The sequence below is a fragment of the Gnatocerus cornutus genome, unplaced genomic scaffold (genome assembly GCF_029298725.1).
Source record: "Gnatocerus cornutus isolate USDA-ARS CGAHR unplaced genomic scaffold, icGnaCorn1.1 Chromosome12, whole genome shotgun sequence".
Taxonomy (NCBI): domain Eukaryota; kingdom Metazoa; phylum Arthropoda; class Insecta; order Coleoptera; family Tenebrionidae; genus Gnatocerus; species Gnatocerus cornutus.
The window spans coordinates 1,433,096-1,453,748 of NW_028275360.1; the positions used below are offsets into that span (position 1 = coordinate 1,433,096).

General features: G+C 38.2%; 1 protein-coding gene and 1 long non-coding RNA gene across 2 annotated transcripts; one reads left to right on the forward strand and one right to left on the reverse strand.

Moving 5' to 3' along the window:
* Window positions 1–410: 410 nt before the first annotated feature.
* On the reverse strand, window positions 411–2,561 carry LOC148166852 (uncharacterized). Its single transcript, XM_088048391.1, has 4 exons — window positions 2,301–2,561; window positions 2,062–2,244; window positions 1,720–1,890; window positions 411–500 (listed from the first exon to the last, which is right to left on the reverse strand). Exons 1-4 carry the CDS (start codon window positions 2,349–2,351, stop codon window positions 411–413), a joined length of 495 nt encoding a protein of 164 aa, XP_087904517.1. The 5' UTR covers window positions 2,352–2,561.
* A 17,211-nt stretch (window positions 2,562–19,772) lies between these two features.
* LOC148166853 (uncharacterized) lies at window positions 19,773–20,613 on the forward strand. The gene is made up of 2 exons (XR_015770930.1): window positions 19,773–19,971; window positions 20,416–20,613. It is a non-coding gene; the product is annotated as an uncharacterized LOC148166853 (long non-coding RNA).
* Window positions 20,614–20,653: the final 40 nt, after the last annotated feature.

Sequence of the window (20,653 nt, forward strand, 5' to 3'; positions counted from 1 at the left end):
TTCTGAATCAAGAATATTAATATCTTCCAAATTATGAAAAAAAAATATGGGTGGCAATTTAAAATAAGAAAGTTAAATATCGCCCAAAAGATACTAAGACATTTTGGAAAATACTAAAATCATTAATTTATAGTAAATTAAAAACCATTTAATTTTTTTTTAATTTTTAAATCGGTTTATACATAAAAATTCTACAACGCCTGCCGTTTTTTAAAAATCACCCTGTATAAAATTTATGTTATAATTTATTATAAAAGAACAAAAACGCGGAAGTAATTACTATTTATTGGTTTGGCCTTTTCTAACAATAAAATATTTTATTGTTATTACTCATAGATAAAAACTACACGGGTTAAAAAACTTATTTTATTATAAAAAGTTTACATTAAATACTTATTGCTCATAAAGTGTCAAATAAATGACTTCATTTCAACTTCTCTTTCTTGATGCGATGAAGTAAACATGAAAATCCGAAGTGTAGTTAAAATCATGCCAATCACCTAAAAACAGTAAAATTATCAGCTAATTCCCTAAACACCAGTCAGTTTTATTTTTAGTTCGATTGTGTGGTTTTGCTTTAAGTAATATACAGGTGTTCTAAAAATTCCGAAAAAAAATAATAAACTAAACTGTGTTAATGTTAACCGAACTTTAAAATTTGAATTTCAGTTTGTTGTTTTATTAGTTCAAAAAACTAGAACATTTATCAGATTTTTTATTTGGCAACATCGTAATAATGAAATGATGAAATCATGAACTTAAAAGATAACAACTAGGCAGAACTTTAGTCAATTTTAAACTTTCGCCAAATGGAAACCAAACAACAATTTCGAAAAATATTTAAGTCTAAAAACCAGAAAAAGAAAGAAAATGTAGAGATTTTTATAAATGAGATTAATTCATGGATTTATTAATGCGTAGTTGGAAAGTTTAACTTCTAAAGTCTCTGATAAGTAAACTAAAAATTTTTATACACGGTGATTAAAAAAAGAATGAATTAATGTATTTCTTTTCATTTAAACCATCTCAGAAATCAAAGCAAAATTAATTTAAACCCATACCTTGTCACAATATGAATTTTTTTATGGAAAAACTTGGCTTTGCTGCTAACCTTTCTAATAAAATTTTACATTCGGCAGTCTCCGTAACTAAGCAACTAATTCTAAGAACTTTACAATGTTGCAACATTGAAAATTTTTCTGCATAGCCAAGAAAAGGTACTTTTAAAAGTTTAAGAAACTTGGTTTAAAGCACTTTTTGTCTTTTTTTATACAAAATATGATTAACTGAAGACAATGTGATGACAAACAATGCAATTGTTATAAAAAGTTTACCCAAACAGAGTTTGATCGTTTTTAAAAGAAAGTTTTTATTTTAGTTAAAAAAGCACCAATTTCCTTTTGGTTTTCAATTTTGGGAAAGAACATACCTTTTTTTCATCACCCTGTATAAATCAGTTGATTGTTACCAACTTTAAAACACTTTAACATTTTAAAATAAACAAAATTTAACTTTTTTAGGAGAAATCATTGCTCATATTAATGATTTCTATATTTCTGTATGTTTTTTTTTGCGGTAATTTTGGAACACCTGTATAATCCAATTTTTTCTATTGCAGTGACGTCGTCTAGTAATATAACACAAATGTAGAAACAACGTCACTCTAAGAGAATAAAATTTACGCTTTTTAAAATGTAGTCAACTATGATCATAATTTACCCCTAGAACCAGTGGAACTATGTGATAGAACAGGATTATCTCGTACGTCTTAGCAGTGGCAAAATTGGAAACCGAAAAACCAGATTTAGAACTGCCCAACTTCATGTTTGTATACAAGTAAATTTGGATCCCAACTTGCATACATGTCATCACTGCCAACAGGATTCGATTCTAAAAAGTAATATTACAATACGAAAATTAAAAACAAAATCGATATGATTGATAACTCTCAGTGTCAATCTATGAGACATTTAAGGTTATGTTCATGATGTAAGAATCTTTCAATTGTTTTTGCAGTGTTACCAACTTATGAAACCCAATCATGCCCTTTTTATAACTTACAAGTTTAAAAAGAAGTTTTGTATCGATGCAACTTGTGATAAAGCCGGATATTCCTGTGGCCAAAATCAAAAAACCATTCACTGTTACAAGAATTTCGGTTATGATGTGGGTTCCTTTTTGAAAACTTAGAAACGGTAGTGCATTGATTAGGAAACTAACGAATAAAAGAGGTGAGCTCACACACTGAAATAAAATCAATAAAGATAAAATGAGTGATCTATAATTTAAAAATGACTTACTATTTTAAATAGAGCCAAATTCATAATAACGGTTGTTAATACGAAACACATCTTTTTTGACAATTGGCGGTTTTTACTATGCTGAGAGTGTGGAGATTTTATTTATTTTATACATTTATTCATTGTGTTTTTTTTACTTTCTCGTTATCAGTTAATTCAGAATGATAACATTTCGAAAGCAAAAATTCGGAACTTTAATAGCTTTATTGTATGTAAATATGTTGTAAAGTTTTTTTTTATTTATTATTAGACTACTGCTACTAATTCCCATATAGCTGCACTAAAAATTGCGCAGCTAACTGAAGTTTGGGAATTTAATTGGTCAAAGTTTTTATTAGTAGTAGTATGACTGCCCAACAGCAAAGCCAATTACTGGGCAGGGCGAAAAGAAATAAAATAGCAAAATTTCTAAAGAAGAGAAAGATATAGAAAAAAAATGAATATGATACAATAGAATTCAAGAAACAATTAAACAACTATTTAGTAAACGTAATAAATAGAATTAATTACAGTCTTTCAAAAAAAAAAACGAACAAAGTTCGTCATCGGTGCCTTCCATAAACTTGAAGATATCTTCTCATAAACTTGATTTTTTTTAAGTTTTAGCCTAGGACTTTAGGTTAACAGTTTTCTTCCATTGACAATTTTGTACCAAAACCTCATTATCTTTATTATGAGCCAAGAGTTGATTAGCTCACAGTGAAATCAAGTTCTCTCTTTGCATATAAGATCCTCAACAACAAAATATTCATTTTGTTGATGGAGCTAGAAGATTTTGAAACAAAGGTTTTCACGTAATTTTAGGTCTTAGTAAAACGGCGATTTGGGCTGTTGACCGAGTTTGTACGTTTTTATGTCAAAATTGTCACTAGATTCTGGATTCGGGGCCTTGTGTTAGAAAGTCACTAAAGTTAATACATCAAAGTGGACATTGCAACCTAAAAAATCAATTTTTTGCTAGATCGAGTTCGCCTTCCTCTTGACATTCATTCAAAAATTATTCAAATTGGCAAGAATGTTTGTGATTACATTTGTCAGTTTGACATAAACTAATTCTAAAAAACCTTCAGCCACATGTCCAAAAAATAATTCAAATGCTGCTACTTGATATTTAAAAATAATTCCAATTAATTAAGTGAATTAAGTTTTTAAAAGAACATGCAAAGCAATTGAAGTCGTAGAAGCACTACTTGCAGCATAGCATGACTTTCTCTTCTTCTCTTCTTTCAGATTAGCGATTATTTAATAAAATTGATTATTCGTTTATTCCAGCAGTTCTAGTAGTGCTTGCATTTGAACAAGTAGGGAAACAGCATGGAAACAAGGAGTACGAATTGAAGCATAAATAGCATCAACGTCGTGATTAGAACTAATTAATTAATTAGTAATAAATTTGCGTCAAATGCTTCGAAAGCTCCATTGCTGCTTGATGTAACTTTTCTTACAAGTTTGCGGTATTTGTTTCGTTTGGTACGCCTGTACCACAATTAATGTAACTTAAATTTGATGTAATTAATGTAATTAAGTAAGCAGGGAAAACTGAGCGAAATGTTAATTAAAAATCGCAGATTGTGGTACTCAGGGAAGATCTAATTAAGTTTAACCTTTTTTTTTGTGTGTAATTTTTGAGAATTGGTCGACCTACATCAATCAATCAAAAATCAATCGAACAATTTGAAAGAGACACCAACAAGTCTAAGTCAATTCAGGAAAACTTAAGGCTATTCTACCCCTCAACTAAAATTCGTGTTTTGAAAAATATGCAACCCAACATACTAACCATTTGTCACATGCCAATCATCCATAAGGGTGAAAATCGTCGGTAAAATTAGCATATTTTCTACCACAGTACAACAATAAGCCAGGCAGATAAGTTTGCCTTGGTTCGGAGTTTGTTTCATTGATTTTTCTTATTTCGAAATTCGATGTCTCTCGAAATGAATTTAATGTATTGGAAAATTAGCATTAATGATAATAAATTAAAATGAATAAAATAAAGATGTTTTCCCATCTTGTTATTTCTTTTGCGTCAATGTTTACGATGTTATTAATAAAATTTATTGCAACAAATTTAAAAATCTGGCGCATGTGTGTTTTGAGCACTTCCAAATAAAACAAAATATTTCAGGTAAACTATTTTGGAAAACAAAATTAGTTTTAAAACCTGTGCATAGTAGGCAGCTTTTACCATGGCGTACCTGACTTTTAGAGTCAAATATTATCTTATTGCACTCATAATGTGGAGGGTGTAAATAGGCTATTGTATCTGAAAATTAAAATTTACGACATCTTCAAGTAGGTAGAAAAATGTGAACCCGTGCCTCTTTTATTAGCGCGGGGGCTCAAGATGATTGTTGATCCCTTCACCGTGTTTTTTTTTAATGACGTTGAAAAGCTTTTAATTTTTGTTTATTAATTTAAATTTTAAACAAGCTAAAAAAATCGAGGGCTATCAAGTTTTCAAAATTTTACAATGAGAACGAAAAAATTACCATCATTTTAATGTTGGAACGTGTATTTTACATAATTATAAAGAATTTTCGAATCACTTTTTGACATGACGATGTATAGCAACTTTTATTATTGTCATTGTGACTGACATACAAAGTAAATTTCTGACACTTGCTGTGCCGTTTATAAATTTTAAGGTTATAAAGACAAAGGACAGTTTACAATTTTTAAACACAAATTTTAATCCACAAATAGGTAGTTTCCAGACAGAATCTTTTGTAAGAAGTCTGTTTAACTATGTATTTGTTCTTAATTCTTTTATTTTTAGAAAAAGTGGGGACTTTAAGTCGAACATTAAAATGTCGTTAAACTAAAAGGTTTTTTTAAACAATCTATTTGGAGTGGTAATATGTATAAAGACGACCGGTAAGTAAGAAAAATCATTTTAATGTTAATTGTTTGGCGAATTTTGTTCACATTGTTTTCTTTAAAACCTATTTCATGATGTGGCAACGTTGGTTAGATCAATCTAATGAAGAAGTTTGAAAAATTGATGTCTCGGTTTTTTAAAATTAACAAACAAAAATTAAAAATTTAATAACGTTTTTAAAAGAAAACATTGAAGGGATCAATAATAATAATCTCGAAAACCTGGAAGAAGCACGGGTCCACCTTTTTCAACCTACTCGAAGAGGTCGTAAATTTTAATTTTCGGACACAATAGCCTGTTTACACCCTCCACATTATGAGTGCAATAAGATAATATTCGACTCTAAAAGTCAGGTAGGCCATGGTATAGTAGCCAGCTTTTACCATGGCGTACCTGACTTTTAGAGTCGAATATTATCTTATTGCACTCATAATGTGGAGGGTGTAAACAGGCTATTGTGTCCGAAAATTAAAATTTACGACATCTTCAAGTAGGTAGAAAAATGAATCTTGTTTACCTACCTGTGGCAATTTTTGGATTGCCGTGTTGGTGATTCCGTCCTTTCCCGGAGCTTTCTTCGGGTTGAGGTCCTTGATGATTCTTTCGATTTCTTCTTCGGTTGCTTCATCCATCCTGTACCCTTCTGGTACCTAGAGGTGATGCTGGACGTTCTGGTCGGTTTCCATCTCGAAGTTCCTGTCCTGTGAGGGGTTGTTGGTGAATTGCTCTTCCATCTTCTCCGCGAAAACTTCTGCCTTCTCCCTGTCTTCGTACGCCGTTCCGGTTTCCGTTTCGAGGGGGGGGATTTCTTCTCTTTTCTTCCTCAGTGCTTTTGCCATTCTCCATGGTGGATGATCTTCTTCGTTGAGTTCTTCCATTTTTCTTTCCCACTTCCGGTTTTCTTCTTCCCTGAGAATCCGGCTGAGTTCGTGGTTCCATCTGTTGAGTTCGCTCTTGTCCTGTGGTGCGAGGGTTCTCTGAAACACTTTTTTAGCTTTTCTTTTTTTCTTGACGATCTCTTTGATCTCGTCGCGAACTTTCTCTGGTATTTCATATTGAATCTTACTCGTTTTGGATTTTTCCATCGCTGATTGAATGGCTCCTTCAAGTTTCTTCGTTGCTTCTTCTAGTTCTTCTCCGTTGTTGATGTCGATTTCTTCGATGGTGAAGTTTTCTTCGTACTTGTTCCAGTTGACCTTCTCGATGATCCTTGGTTCTCGCTTTCGGCTTCCGTCCAGCGTCAGCACGATCGGGTTGTGATCGGAACTGAGCTCGTCTTCCACTTCCAGCTTGAACCTTTTGTTGATGTCCTTGATGATTCCGATGTCCAGGATGTCCGGCTGTCCACAGTTTCCAGGCGGGTATCTTGTCGGCTCATCTGTGGAAATAACGGTGAGTGTTCGATTTTCTACGTACCTTAAAAGTTTTCTTCCTTGCGTGTTGGTGATTTTGCTGTTCCAGACGATGTGTTTGGCGTTGAAGGTGCTCATTGCGATCGTCGGTTCCCTCCTTTTGAAGATTTCGTCGAGTTCCTCTTCGTCGATTGGTGCTCCTGGCGGCGAGTAAACCGCGAACAACGCGAGTTTACCGCTCTTCGTGGAGACCACGATTCCGGTTTGTTCCACGTTTTCATTGGCGGCTGTGTTGTTGAGTGGGTGGTGCTGGATGTTCTTCCTGATGAGAATGGCCACACCCCCTCCTTGTCTGTTTTCTCTGTCTTTTCTAAAACAATAAAAATGTTGAAATTTTAAACTGTCCTTACCTGATAGATGGGTCTCATTTAAGAGGGCCACATCTATTTCCTTCTCCTTGAGGAAGAGCTCCAGCTCTTGCTTCTTATTCTTGATCCCATCTGCGTTCCAGGCGGCGATTTTCAAACCGTCCGCCAGTTGTTTCTTCATTTTTTCTTTTTTCTTACTCCCACTCAAAGTGTTCTTCTTAATTCGCGGTCATCCTGATGATGCGACCGATGGTTTTGTGGAATTGGAGGATTTCCTCATCCGTTGGATTTTTAGCCTGAAATTGAATCAATAGAGATGACAGTTCTTCAGCTAACTTACCTGTGTCCGTTTTTGGGGCGGACTTTGATTCCGATTTTTTGGAGGAGTGTGGTTTCTCCTCTTCTTTTTTCTTCCTTTCCTCCTGCTGAATTTCCTTGAGTGTTGGTTGCGGCTTCTTCGGGATTTCGGCCCACTTCTTCGGTTCCCTTGACTTCTCCATTCCTGGCCGCTCGGGACACCTTCTCCAGGCGGAGATGTGCTCTCCCCCGCAGTTGGCGCACTTCGCGGCCGTTGTCCTTTGCTTCGTGCACTCGTGTGTGCTGTGATTGCCGGCGCACTTCATGCAGCGGTATTCTGCAAAGCAGTTCCGCTGCACGTGCCCGAACAATTGGCACCGGTGGCACTGCAGTGCCTCCGTGCGCGCCCTCAGCGCCTCGACGGTGACGCACAGACCTAAAATGTTCCTTTTATTATATATCGACTTGTAATCCTTACCAATCTCCACGATGACACACTGTCGTGGTTTCCCTTCTCGATTTTTCATCCGACGGACCATTTCCGCCGGATATCCTTCTTGATGCAATTCTTCTTTGATTTCTTCCTCTGTGACTTCTTGCGGGACTCCTTTGATCACCACCTTCAGTCGCCTTTCTTCCCTGAGTTGGTGAGTGTGGAATTCCTGGCCTTCTTCCTTCAGGAACCGGTACATTGCCCGGTAATCCTGTACCGTTTCCGGCTGGATTTTGATTCCTTCCCTCGTTGACGTTGCCTTCGTCCAGTTTATGTGCTTCCTTTTGAGAGCGGCGCAAACTCTCGTCCACTTCGTTCGGTCTCTTAAAATGATCGGTGTAGAATTTTGTCCAGAATTATCACCTACCTTATTCTGGCGCGGTTCGTCCTTTTCTTCGGTCTTCTCGTTTTCCGGTTCGTCTAGCTGGTCGTCATTTTGGAGTTTTTCGAAGATGTTCTTCGTCTCCACGGGTTTGGGGGTTTTCGGGGTCTATCTTTTCGACGTTCGTTTGGGGTTTTCGTACCCTTCTTCTTGTTCTTCCTTTGAATGCCTCTTCTTACCCTTCTTCTTGGTTTCACCCTCTTCGCGGACTTCCACGTCCATTTCCGGGTCGGAGTCGATGGGGGCCGAATTGGGTTGGGGCTCAGACGTTGACGGGGCACCCATTGCGACGAGAAATTCCCGACGCATGGCGATCACTTCCATCAAGCGATCCAAGGTGTCCACCGTCATGGTGTTGAGGTCCCAGGTACCAGATGCGGCCATTTCGAAAGATGCTTTGGGGATTTGTGGCTTCGAGCGAATTCACAAGTGATGTTCTCAGCACGACAGGTCGTCAGAGAATCGCCTTCCGTCATCATTTGGTCTGTGGTTACTTTTTCGTGGTCTCACGATCTTCGTGTTCTTCCACAGTCATGGATCCTTTTCTTCGGTGGTTTTCTTCTTTCTTCTTGTTTTCTTCGGTGGCCTATTGTTTCGGTGGTTTTTCTTCTTTCTTCTTCGGTGGGTCTTGTGTTTCCAGTGTGGGACCTTTTCTTCTTCTTCTTTTTCTTTCTTCTATTCTTCTTCCATTGCGAGTCTTGGCCTCTTGAATCTTCTCGTGGTGGTTTCCTCTGTTTGCTTCCGAATTGTTGGGTTGTCATGTTCTGCTGCCTTCTCGAAGTGCCTCCTGGCGATCTTCTGGATGACATCTTCAATGGGTGGAATCTTCAGGTCGTTGTGGATTTGTTCGTTGGTCATGAACCATGGGGCGTCGATGGCGTTCCTCAGGGTCCTGTTCTGCACGATTTGGAGTTTCTTCTTTCTTCTTTCGTCTGCTTGGTTCCAGGTTGGTGCTCCGTACGTCATGGTGGGCCTAATAACAGAAGTGTAAATACGTATTTTGTTTTCAATACTTACCTTACTCCTCCGGTTGAGGAGTGGGTAGAGTTCCTGGTTGATCCTTTTCGCCTTGATTTCCGCTTCGTTGGTGTGCTTCTGGAAGTCAAGTTTTTGGTCCATGGTGATTCCAAGGTACTTGACTTCCGTCTTCCATGGGATGTCTTCTTCGCTGAACTTGATGCTTCTTATTGGTTTGTGCTTCTTTGGTCTCTTCGTGAAGATGATTCCGTTGCTCTTCTTCCCGTTGACTTTGATCTTCCATTTTTCTGTCCATTTTTCGATTTCCTCCAGGTGGGTGTTGATCTTCTTGGCGAGTCCTGCGGTGTGTCTTCCTTGGGCCAGGATGGCCGTGTCGTCCGCGAACGTAGCGATGACGGTGTCATCCGTCGTTGGAACGTCCGCGGTGTAGAGCAAATACAGGAGCGGCCCTAGGACAGAACCCTGAGGGACTCCTGCTTTGCTCCACTTCTTGGTGGATTCCTCTTCGTTGACTTTGACCTGAAAACAGCGATTAGTAAGGTACGAGTGGATTAACTTACCGTAGGCCAACGGGATCCGGAAATCGATAAGTTTCCGGACGAGTCCTTGGTGCCAGACTCTGTCGAAGGCCTTTTCGATGTCCAAAAAGACTCCTGTTGTCACTTTTGAGACGTTGAATCCTTGGATGATGAAGTCTGTGATCCTTGTTGTTTGGTGGATGGTTCCGTGTCTTCTTCTGAATCCGTGTTGTTCTTCCGGGATGATTTTTCTTTCTTCAATTACTTCGAGAATTCTTCTTTGGATGACTCGTTCGGCTACCTTGCTCAGACTGGAGAGCAGACTGATGGGTCGGTAGCTGGCGGGGTCCTTCTTCTTCTTTCCTGGTTTGTGGATCATGATGATTCTTGCTTCCTTCCATGCTTCCGGGAACTTCCGGAGACCTAAAATTGCATTGGTTATTTTCAGTAGTGCTTGTTTACCTACCTGTGGCAATTTTTGGATTGCCGTGTTGGTGATTCCGTCCTTTCCCGGAGCTTTCTTCGGGTTGAGGTCCTTGATGATTCTTTCGATTTCTTCTTCGGTTGCTTCATCCATCCTGTACCCTTCTGGTACCTGGAGGTGATGCTGGACGTTCTGGTCGGTTTCCATCTCGAAGTTCCTGTCCTGTGAGGGGTTGTTGGTGAATTGTTCTTCCATCTTCTCCGCGAAAACTTCTGCCTTCTCCCTGTCTTCGTACGCCGTTCCGGTTTCCGTTTCGAGGGGGGGGATTTCTTCTCTTTTCTTCCTCAGTGCTCTTGCCATTCTCCATGGTGGATGATCTTCTTCGTTGAGTTCTTCCATTTTTCTTTCCCACTTCCGGTTTTCTTCTTCCCTGAGAATCCGGCTGAGTTCGTGGTTCCATCTGTTGAGTTCGCTCTTGTCCTGTGGTGCGAGGGTTCTCTGAAACACTTTTTTAGCTTTTCTTTTTTTCTTGACGATCTCTTTGATCTCGTCGCGAACTTTCTCTGGTATTTCATATTGAATCTTACTCGTTTTGGATTTTTCCATCGCTGATTGAATGGCTCCTTCAAGTTTCTTCGTTGCTTCTTCTAGTTCTTCTCCGTTGTTGATGTCGATTTCTTCGATGGTGAAGTTTTCTTCGTACTTGTTCCAGTTGACCTTCTCGATGATCCTTGGTTCTCGCTTTCGGCTTCCGTCCAGCGTCAGCACGATCGGGTTGTGATCGGAACTGAGCTCGTCTTCCACTTCCAGCTTGAACCTTTTGTTGATGTCCTTGATGATTCCGATGTCCAGGATGTCCGGCTGTCCACAGTTTCCAGGCGGGTATCTTGTCGGCTCATCTGTGGAAATAACGGTGAGTGTTCGATTTTCTACGTACCTTAAAAGTTTTCTTCCTTGCGTGTTGGTGATTTTGCTGTTCCAGACGATGTGTTTGGCGTTGAAGTCGCCCATTGCGATCGTCGGTTCCCTCCTTTTGAAGATTTCGTCGAGTTCCTCTTCGTCGATTGGTGCTCCTGGCGGCGAGTAAACCGCGAACAACGCGAGTTTACCGCTCTTCGTGGAGACCACGATTCCGGTTTGTTCCACGTTTTCATTGGCGGCTGTGTTGTTGAGTGGGTGGTGCTGGATGTTCTTCCTGATGAGAATGGCCACACCCCCTCCTTGTCTGTTTTCTCTGTCTTTTCTAAAACAATAAAAATGTTGAAATTTTAAACTGTCCTTACCTGATAGATGGGTCTCATTTAAGAGGGCCACATCTATTTCCTTCTCCTTGAGGAAGAGCTCCAGCTCTTGCTTCTTATTCTTGATCCCATCTGCGTTCCAGGCGGCGATTTTCAAACCGTCCGCCAGTTGTTTCTTCATTTTTTCTTTTTTTCTTACTCCCACTCAAAGTGTTCTTCTTAATTCGCGGTCATCCTGATGATGCGACCGATGGTTTTGTGGAATTGGAGGATTTCCTCATCCGTTGGATTTTTAGCCTGAAATTGAATCAATAGAGATGACAGTTCTTCAGCTAACTTACCTGTGTCCGTTTTTGGGGCGGACTTTGATTCCGATTTTTTGGAGGAGTGTGGTTTCTCCTCTTCTTTTTTCTTCCTTTCCTCCTGCTGAATTTCCTTGAGTGTTGGTTGCGGCTTCTTCGGGATTTCGGCCCACTTCTTCGGTTCCCTTGACTTCTCCATTCCTGGCCGCTCGGGACACCTTCTCCAGGCGGAGATGTGCTCTCCCCCGCAGTTGGCGCACTTCGCGGCCGTTGTCCTTTGCTTCGTGCACTCGTGTGTGCTGTGATTGCCGGCGCACTTCATGCAGCGGTATTCTGCAAAGCAGTTCCGCTGCACGTGCCCGAACAATTGGCACCGGTGGCACTGCAGTGCCTCCGTGCGCGCCCTCAGCGCCTCGACGGTGACGCACAGACCTAAAATGTTCCTTTTATTATATATCGACTTGTAATCCTTACCAATCTCCACGATGACACACTGTCGTGGTTTCCCTTCTCGATTTTTCATCCGACGGACCATTTCCGCCGGATATCCTTCTTGATGCAATTCTTCTTTGATTTCTTCCTCTGTGACTTCTTGCGGGACTCCTTTGATCACCACCTTCAGTCGCCTTTCTTCCCTGAGTTGGTGAGTGTGGAATTCCTGGCCTTCTTCCTTCAGGAACCGGTACATTGCCCGGTAATCCTGTACCGTTTCCGGCTGGATTTTGATTCCTTCCCTCGTTGACGTTGCCTTCGTCCAGTTTATGTGCTTCCTTTTGAGAGCGGCGCAAACTCTCGTCCACTTCGTTCGGTCTCTTAAAATGATCGGTGTAGAATTTTGTCCAGAATTATCACCTACCTTATTCTGGCGCGGTTCGTCCTTTTCTTCGGTCTTCTCGTTTTCCGGTTCGTCTAGCTGGTCGTCATTTTGGAGTTTTTCGAAGATGTTCTTCGTCTCCACGGGTTTGGGGGTTTTCGGGGTCTATCTTTTCGACGTTCGTTTGGGGTTTTCGTACCCTTCTTCTTGTTCTTCCTTTGAATGCCTCTTCTTACCCTTCTTCTTGGTTTCACCCTCTTCGCGGACTTCCACGTCCATTTCCGGGTCGGAGTCGATGGGGGCCGAATTGGGTTGGGGCTCAGACGTTGACGGGGCACCCATTGCGACGAGAAATTCCCGACGCATGGCGATCACTTCCATCAAGCGATCCAAGGTGTCCACCGTCATGGTGTTGAGGTCCCAGGTACCAGATGCGGCCATTTCGAAAGATGCTTTGGGGATTTGTGGCTTCGAGCGAATTCACAAGTGATGTTCTCAGCACGACAGGTCGTCAGAGAATCGCCTTCCGTCGGAAATCCGGCCGGTATTTATCCGTGCGTCGGCCGGATGTGGGAGGAGCTCCTGTCTGTCTGGCCTGGTCATAGGGTGGGGCGATTCGCCTGCGGCGGTGGATGTTTCGTTTGCAGTCCGCTCTCCGTACAGCTCAGTGCCAAATGCGGGCTTGTGATTGGCTGCACGGAGCGCGGAATTATTCGCGTTTCGCGGTTATCCCGCGGAGCGTTTTCCGCGCGGTAACAGTACGCCATGGTAAAAGCTGGCTACTATAAAAGCTGTTTACTATAAATGTGCTTTAACATAGGGATCTTCGGGTCCCACCCGGTCTAGTCACAGGTAAGACCACACAAAAATGCCCGATAAGTTATATGGACGCAAGCCGCCCGAAAAACTTAATCGCACATTTTTTTTTTTTTGTGCTTTAACAGGTAGAGAAATTAGAATGAGGTTTGCGAAGAAACCAAAGTCATTACCAGTTTTCCAGGTAGAGTCCTAAAAGCAAGAAAGGTAATCCATCGTTCTAGAAGAATTCTAAATATTATATTAAATTGTCTTTAAAATGTGATTAACCGACACTTCACATGACAAGATGAAAAGAAACAAACCCAACTGAGGGTGAGTTTTATTTGATCTCTCGATACATACAGGTGTACGGAAAATCGCGCACCACCGTGATACTGTATCATCGAACAATGCCATAGATTACTGGAAAAATGTTAAAAAAAATCATGTCTTCAATTTCGAGTTATGATGGGTTAAAGAGGAAAAGTTTAATGTCAAATTTAACGATTTCTGTGCAATAATTTTAGATTCAAAAGAATTTTTTACCTAAAGGACATTTTACGCAAAGGCATGGTGCAAAAAAAAATCTAAAAAATCTTGTTAGAAATGTTAGAAAACTGTTTATAAGATTTTGTAATCAACAATGTCTCTCAGTGTTCACATGAAACCATAGTTACATTACTCGTTCATGAGCCGACCTGACTAACGCCAACAATACAACATTGACGTTACTATGGCTTTGAATACCAGAAATTTAAATTGTTGGGCGAACAGTTTATTAATGTTGCCATTTTCCTAATTTTCTTTTGCTTCTCCCGCGAAAACAGAGAGTCGGGAATTTTTTTTAACATTTTTTTGGTACTCTGGGGGACCACCCAATTACCCCCTTTCAAGGTGGTGCGTCACTTTCCGGACACCTGTATGTACAGGGTCCGGCAACACTTGTGTCCACCCCTAAAATCGTCTTTAATTTTAAAGATAAAATTTCGAAACTTTGCATACGCTCAATAGTTGACAAAGCTCTAGAAACTGACGCAAAAATTTGTTTTTTATCACGGTTTCGTTGGCGTCGCGACGCCTAAGAAGTATAATTTTTAGCGATTTTTGAGTTTTTGCGGAAAAATTCGCGAATTCAACTTTTTTTCAACATAACTGTGATACAAATATCTGAGTTTTTATTTTAAATCTAATGCAAATTGTGTTTAACATTTGCGAAAAAAACGCTGTTTTATCAAGTTAGTTTTCAAAATTATGACAGCGCAGTGGCAAACTACGTTTACACCAAAATTTCAAAAGTTACTTCATTCACTCTTATAAAAGTTAATTTTGATTAACACGGGCATGTTGTACTTTATGGACACCAGAAATCGTTAATTAACATCGACAAAACGACAATTTCACCAAGTAAGACTTTTGTTACAATCTAAAACGAGCCAAAGAATAGATGTCATTTGTGACACAAGATGTTGACAGATGGGTGTAAACATAGTCCCCAATTTTGACGTAATAAAGTTGGAAACTAACTTGATAAAACAGCATTTTTTTCTCCAATTTTGAAGACAATTTGCATTGAGTCTAAAATGACAACTGAGATATTTTTAACTCATTTATATTAAAAAAAAATAAATTAGAGGTTGATATCACTAACCCTTACAATTAACTAAAAGTTACATTTTTAAGGCGTCGCAACGCTAAAACCATTAGTGATAAAAAACAAATCTTTGCGTCAGCTTCTAGAGCTTTGTCAACTGTGAGCGTAAAAATGCAATGCATGAGCGTGCAAATTTTCAAAATTTTATCTTTAAAATTAAAGACGATTTTGGGGGTGGACACAAGTGTTGCCGGACCCTGTATATGTGTTGTTATTTATTTATTTATTTATTTATTTATTTATTTATTTATTTATTTATTTATTTATTTATTTATTTATTTATTTATTTATTTATTTATTTATTTATTTATTTATTTATTTATTTATTTATTTTTTATTTTCATCCCTTTGGAAAATAACAAACTAACAAACAACAAAAATTTTGGGTCAAAAAAAAATCGATAAATCAATAAAGATCAAGTCTAACAGATGGAAAAAGCATAGCAATTACTGAATTACTTATTAGGTACATATTTTTGAAATCCAAGGGATAAATTTTGAGATCCAATAGATAATTCAAAATTTGACGTCTCAAAACAAGAGTGCGTCTCAATTATACGAAAGATAAGGTTTTTCTTTTAGAAATTTTTATTTTAAAAGTATTAAATATTTCTAAACACTGATTGCAAATAGCATTAGCAAACCAGAATTTCATTTCTTAGATGGGAACAGCGTTCTCTTTGGAAAGGTATTGCTGATTGGTCGAAAGATAGCGTCGGGTACGACCGAGCTTTATAAAGGGCTGAAACTACAAATTTTAGGGGATTCGTGATTCTAATTCGGGAGTAGAAAAGTCGGGATTCGTTATTGAGATTCAAACTAGGCATTCAAATTGAGAGTCGAGATTCGTGATTCAAATTTTCGAGGAGTTGAATTCAGATTCGTTTCAGAATTTTATGACGCAGAACTCTTGTTCTGATACCTTCTTGTGTGTCTTAAGAGACGTTTTGATTTTGTTGTGAAGTGATTGTGCATTTTGCAATATGAGTTTGTTTTCACTTACCTTGTTTGGGGTCTCCCATTGAAAGCGATAAAGAATTGAAATAAATTGATAAATTAATTAACACAATAATTTTAATTTTACAACCTTTTTCGTGCAGTCGTCAAAACTATGAGTTCTGTTTTTTTTTATTCAATAATCGAAAATTTTATTCTGAGACTAATTTTTTCTTTGTTTCATTTTCATTGATTCCTTCCATGTTTTATTACTCCTTCTGAGTGTGAGGCGATCAATAATAAATGATCAATTTCTATTCTAGCGTTTACAAGAATTTCGATTCTAGGTTTTCTAACAGTGCATGAATATTTTGATTTGTCAAATAATCGTGTGCTAAGGGGTTTTGACTTGAGTTTGCTCGTCAATTTCACCACGACGAAATGTAAGAGAATTATATGCTTGATGCAAGACAGAAAAAGGCACATAACCTGTAAGTTTGTGACAGTTTGTGCCATGGGAACATTCTATTCCCGAAACATTTTTCTCTAACTTCCAAGTACATTATGAATTTTTGAAATTTGACGTTGCTTGTCAAACCAAGAAGGTGGCACGTTTGACTTCAGTGGCGGTTAAATCGTAAGTGGCGTGGATACCATGGGTCGTATGAATAAAAGTGAGCATATACTCAATTCTCACATTTTTTGAGTGTAAACTCCAATTCATATGAATAAAAAGAGTATGAGCATATGTTTGCTTGAGCATGTGCTTTTATGTACTGACTGTTATGAGCAAGCACTCGATTTTCCTATGAATAAAAGTAAGCAAATGCTTAACACTGACAGACTAATACTCACTAAAAGTAGAGTTTGTTCAGTGTCAAACTCACATCGTTTGAGAAAAAATTATGACCGAATTTATGGGGCCCCTCCGTTACCAAAAGTTTTACTGTAATAGAAGAGACCAAAAACGGAAACATTTCAAACAATTACATAGATTTGAACAAGAAAATGTAAAGTGGATGGCGGAGAACTTTTTGGGACCGGAATCAGGGGAAACAAAGAGGTGGTGCTATTTCAAAATATAATCAATTCCGAATATTTTTACGTTATGTGGGCGATCCTGGGTTTCAAGTGGGGGTTGGGAAAGACATTGGTGTCCATCAAACTTCAGTTTCCAAAATTTTAGTGAACGTGGTTAACAAAATAGTTGAGAAAACCAATTTGTGAATAAAATTCCCGAAATCAGAAGCAACAATTTTGGAAGAAAAAAAAAATGGCAAACAAAATTTACGTTTCCATGTATTGTAGGAGTAATAGATTGCACTCATGTCAGGATAAAACACCAACTCTTTTCGGTGATGAGTACATCAATAGAAAAGGCTACGCAAGTATTAATGTTCAAGCGACATGCAATGCAGATGAATGGTTTACCAGTGTCGACACTTCTTGGCCCGGTTCTGTGCACGATTCCCGCATATGGAAAAATTCAGGAATTTATACCCTAACAAGAGAACACTTTTCAAACAATCGAGCAGTTCTTCTGGGTGATGAAGGTTACGGAATTACACCTTGGCTAATGGTACCATTTAAAAATCCACAAACTCCGGAACATCGTTCATTTAATAATTTGTTCTGTAGAGAACGAGTAATTATAGAAAGATGTTTTGGGCAACTTAAGCAACGATTTCCAGTTTTACAATACAAAGTTCGCGTAAAATTAGATAAAGTACCTAACCTAATTGTAGCTTGTTTCATTCTACATAACGTAGCAAAATTTTTGAACGACAACCTTGAACCCGAAAATCTTGCACCAATAGAAGACATGCTGATTGGATTTCAACTAGAAGAAAATTACGACAATTTTGGACCTAGAGGTCGAGAAAATCGCAACGAATTAGCTACAATTATACATGCGCGCAACTTTTGAAAGTATAAATTGTATTTATTATTTTATGGTATCAAGTTTTCATTGCTTTGGATTTTTTCTCTTAAAAGAACTTCCTTAAGCTCTAAAACCTTCAACTGTTTGAGAAGTACCAAACGATGAAGTTCTTGGTTAGTTAAACTTCTTGTTTCATATGTTTCATATTTTTCTAATTTTGTTTTTTTTTTCTCTGTTGGGAAATCAGTTTCAACTGATGTCCCAGCAATTATCTCTTCTTCTGGTTCAGTTCTGTGATCAGTAGCCATAGCTCCTAAGAATAAAGTTATATTCATTATATTTATTAATTAATCAAAGCATTCTTTTCCATACCAGGTATTTTATAAAGGGTAGGATTACTACCACCTTCATTCATAGTTTCTATCAACCGCTTTTCCCATGCTTGTAAGACAATCGGCTTATTGCCGGTTCGATTAATATCGCACTTCTTCTTAAGCCTGTTCTTCATATTGTTAATTTTTTTTAGTAACTGGCCATTATTCAGTTTGATGTCCAGTTTATTTTCCACTCTGTTTTAATATTTAGCAGTGCTTTGGTTTTTTTTCTTCTTGCGACAGGTAGTTGCGATTTGCTAAACACTACCGGAAACTGACTCAGTTCTTCTACAAAAGCCTTTTGGGAAAATGTTGTTTCTTGCGTTTTAACGTCATCTTCTTCTGAGCTGGTATCTATTCTAAGCACTTTCTGTTAATGCGACTTTTTGACTTGATGCAGTCGTGACAGCTATATGACATTTATTACATAAGAGCACTTGCTCCGATTCAAGCGAGTATGTACTGACTGGAGCACATGCTTTTTTTATTCATATGAATGAGAGAAGATGCTCGTACTTCTGGCTCACGTGCTCGTTTTTATTCATACGACCCCATGGCCTCCTCGATACAAAGCTAGACTTTCGTCTATCCGGCCTCGCGCGTGGGAGTGATTTTGACGCTAGGGGCGCCGACATACGGTGCATTTGCAGTTGTATAACTTGGTTAAAATTTAAACTTTTAAACAAAGAAAATATTCCTTAGTCCGTGCTTTTAATTCAAATAAATGGTAAGCTCAAGTACGAACGTAACCGATCGAAAGTACGGATGGGTGATCCCATTAAGCACTAAGATTTTAAGTTTTTATTTAAGCCCAATAGATGACTCTGCCCTACTCCCGGTTATCTGTCATGTGTGAAACACAAAGATTGGCTCCACGCGCGAGGCCGGATAGACAAAAATCTAGCTTTTTGTGGAGGAGGCCGTGGTGGAAACAAAGCATTTTCCGCCATATCTTCTATGTCATTGCGTTACTATAAGGGTCAAAATAGATATTTACATAACAAGTACAGAAAGTGACCAATTTATTGATATTACACGAGTGCAAGAAAGACACTTTCCGACGAGTTATGTACGCTATTTTTCCTACGACCTTTCATCATCAGAAAGAAACCATAAGTTTCGACAATAGTTCATTTCTTATCTCTTCTAAGTGTCATTTTTCTACAACCTCATAAAAAAGTGACGTATTCCACATATTTAGATGGTTCATGTTTTTGTACATCCATTTCCGAAAGTGAAAGTCACTAGTGTGATATGAATATATCCGCGCAGACCTGTTAAAACTGATTTGTCAAAAATCACCTAACCAATTCATTTTTATCATTATGCATGTTGTTTTACAGTGAATCGTCTAGATATTTGAGACAAAAATTCAGGAGTTACATTTGTATTTGAAAATAACAGTCAATTTTGACAAGTCTGTGCGGATATATTCATATCACACTAGTGACTTTTACTTTCGGAAATGGATGTACGAAAACATCAACTTTCGGAGTCATTTAACCGTGTGGAAAATGTCACTTTCATATGGGGTCGTAGGAAAATTACATTTCTTTACTGAAATTTCGTTACTGAAACGTAAAATGCACTGCCCTTAAAAAAAGTCAGGCGTGGGCCCTGTACAAAAGTAAAAAAGAGTTTCAAATTACTTGATGCATATTTTTCTATATTTTTTTGTACAATCAGTGAATACTAAGTAAGTGTACTTTTTTCTTATCACAAGCGATTACGGTCTAGCTTGACGTCATACTCGTTTTAAATACCAGAACTTCTGTAGAAACACATTAGACGTCAACATGAGGTTCTTAATTGTTCTGTTCATATTTTACATGCTTTGTGCGACTGCATTTAGTATCGTTTGTCCACCAGATCCCTGTAAATCCGTCAAGTGTGATCCGGCTCCAAAATGTGAAGGACCACATGAAGTACTGGGTCCTGGAGGATTCTGTGGTTGTTGTGAACAATGCGTTCACTTACTTCGTAAGTTATTGTAAATATACAGGATGTCTTAATATACTTATCCACCACTATATGTGTCCGTTGCCTACAATCCAAAATACGAGGTTTCGATAAAAAGATGATATCCAGAAAGCTCTAGCCTTAATTTGCCACTAACTTCAAATAGTCAACAATTTCACAGTTTTTTTTTTGGAATAGTTGGAAGAATCAATTTTTAAGTTCGAAATAACGAAAACGAAAACAGAGTTTGTTCATGTTGCCAAAAATCGGCACATTTTCTCTTGTTATATTTTTTGATAGAAGTCCAGTACACTATACACATGTCATAATATAAGTAATTTGGGTTGCAAACAAATAACCGACCCATTTAGTATATGAACATACTGTATACACACATAGACATTATATTTACTTATCTGTGAAATTAGATGTAAATATTTATTGTTTATAATTGGTTATTTATAGAGTTGAATGAGTCCTGTTTTGTTACTGTCGGAGGACCAAGTCCACCAAGTGCTCGCTGTGACAAAGGATTGGAATGCAAAGATAATAAATGTCAGAAGATTTCTTACTAAAATGCATGGCAACTGAAAATTATGTGCAAACCAAATACTCTTTAATAAAAATAAAGTTCGTAGGCTGCGAAACATTCAAAACACAAAATCGTGAAGTTTATATTTCATAACGAGCACGTGGACTACTG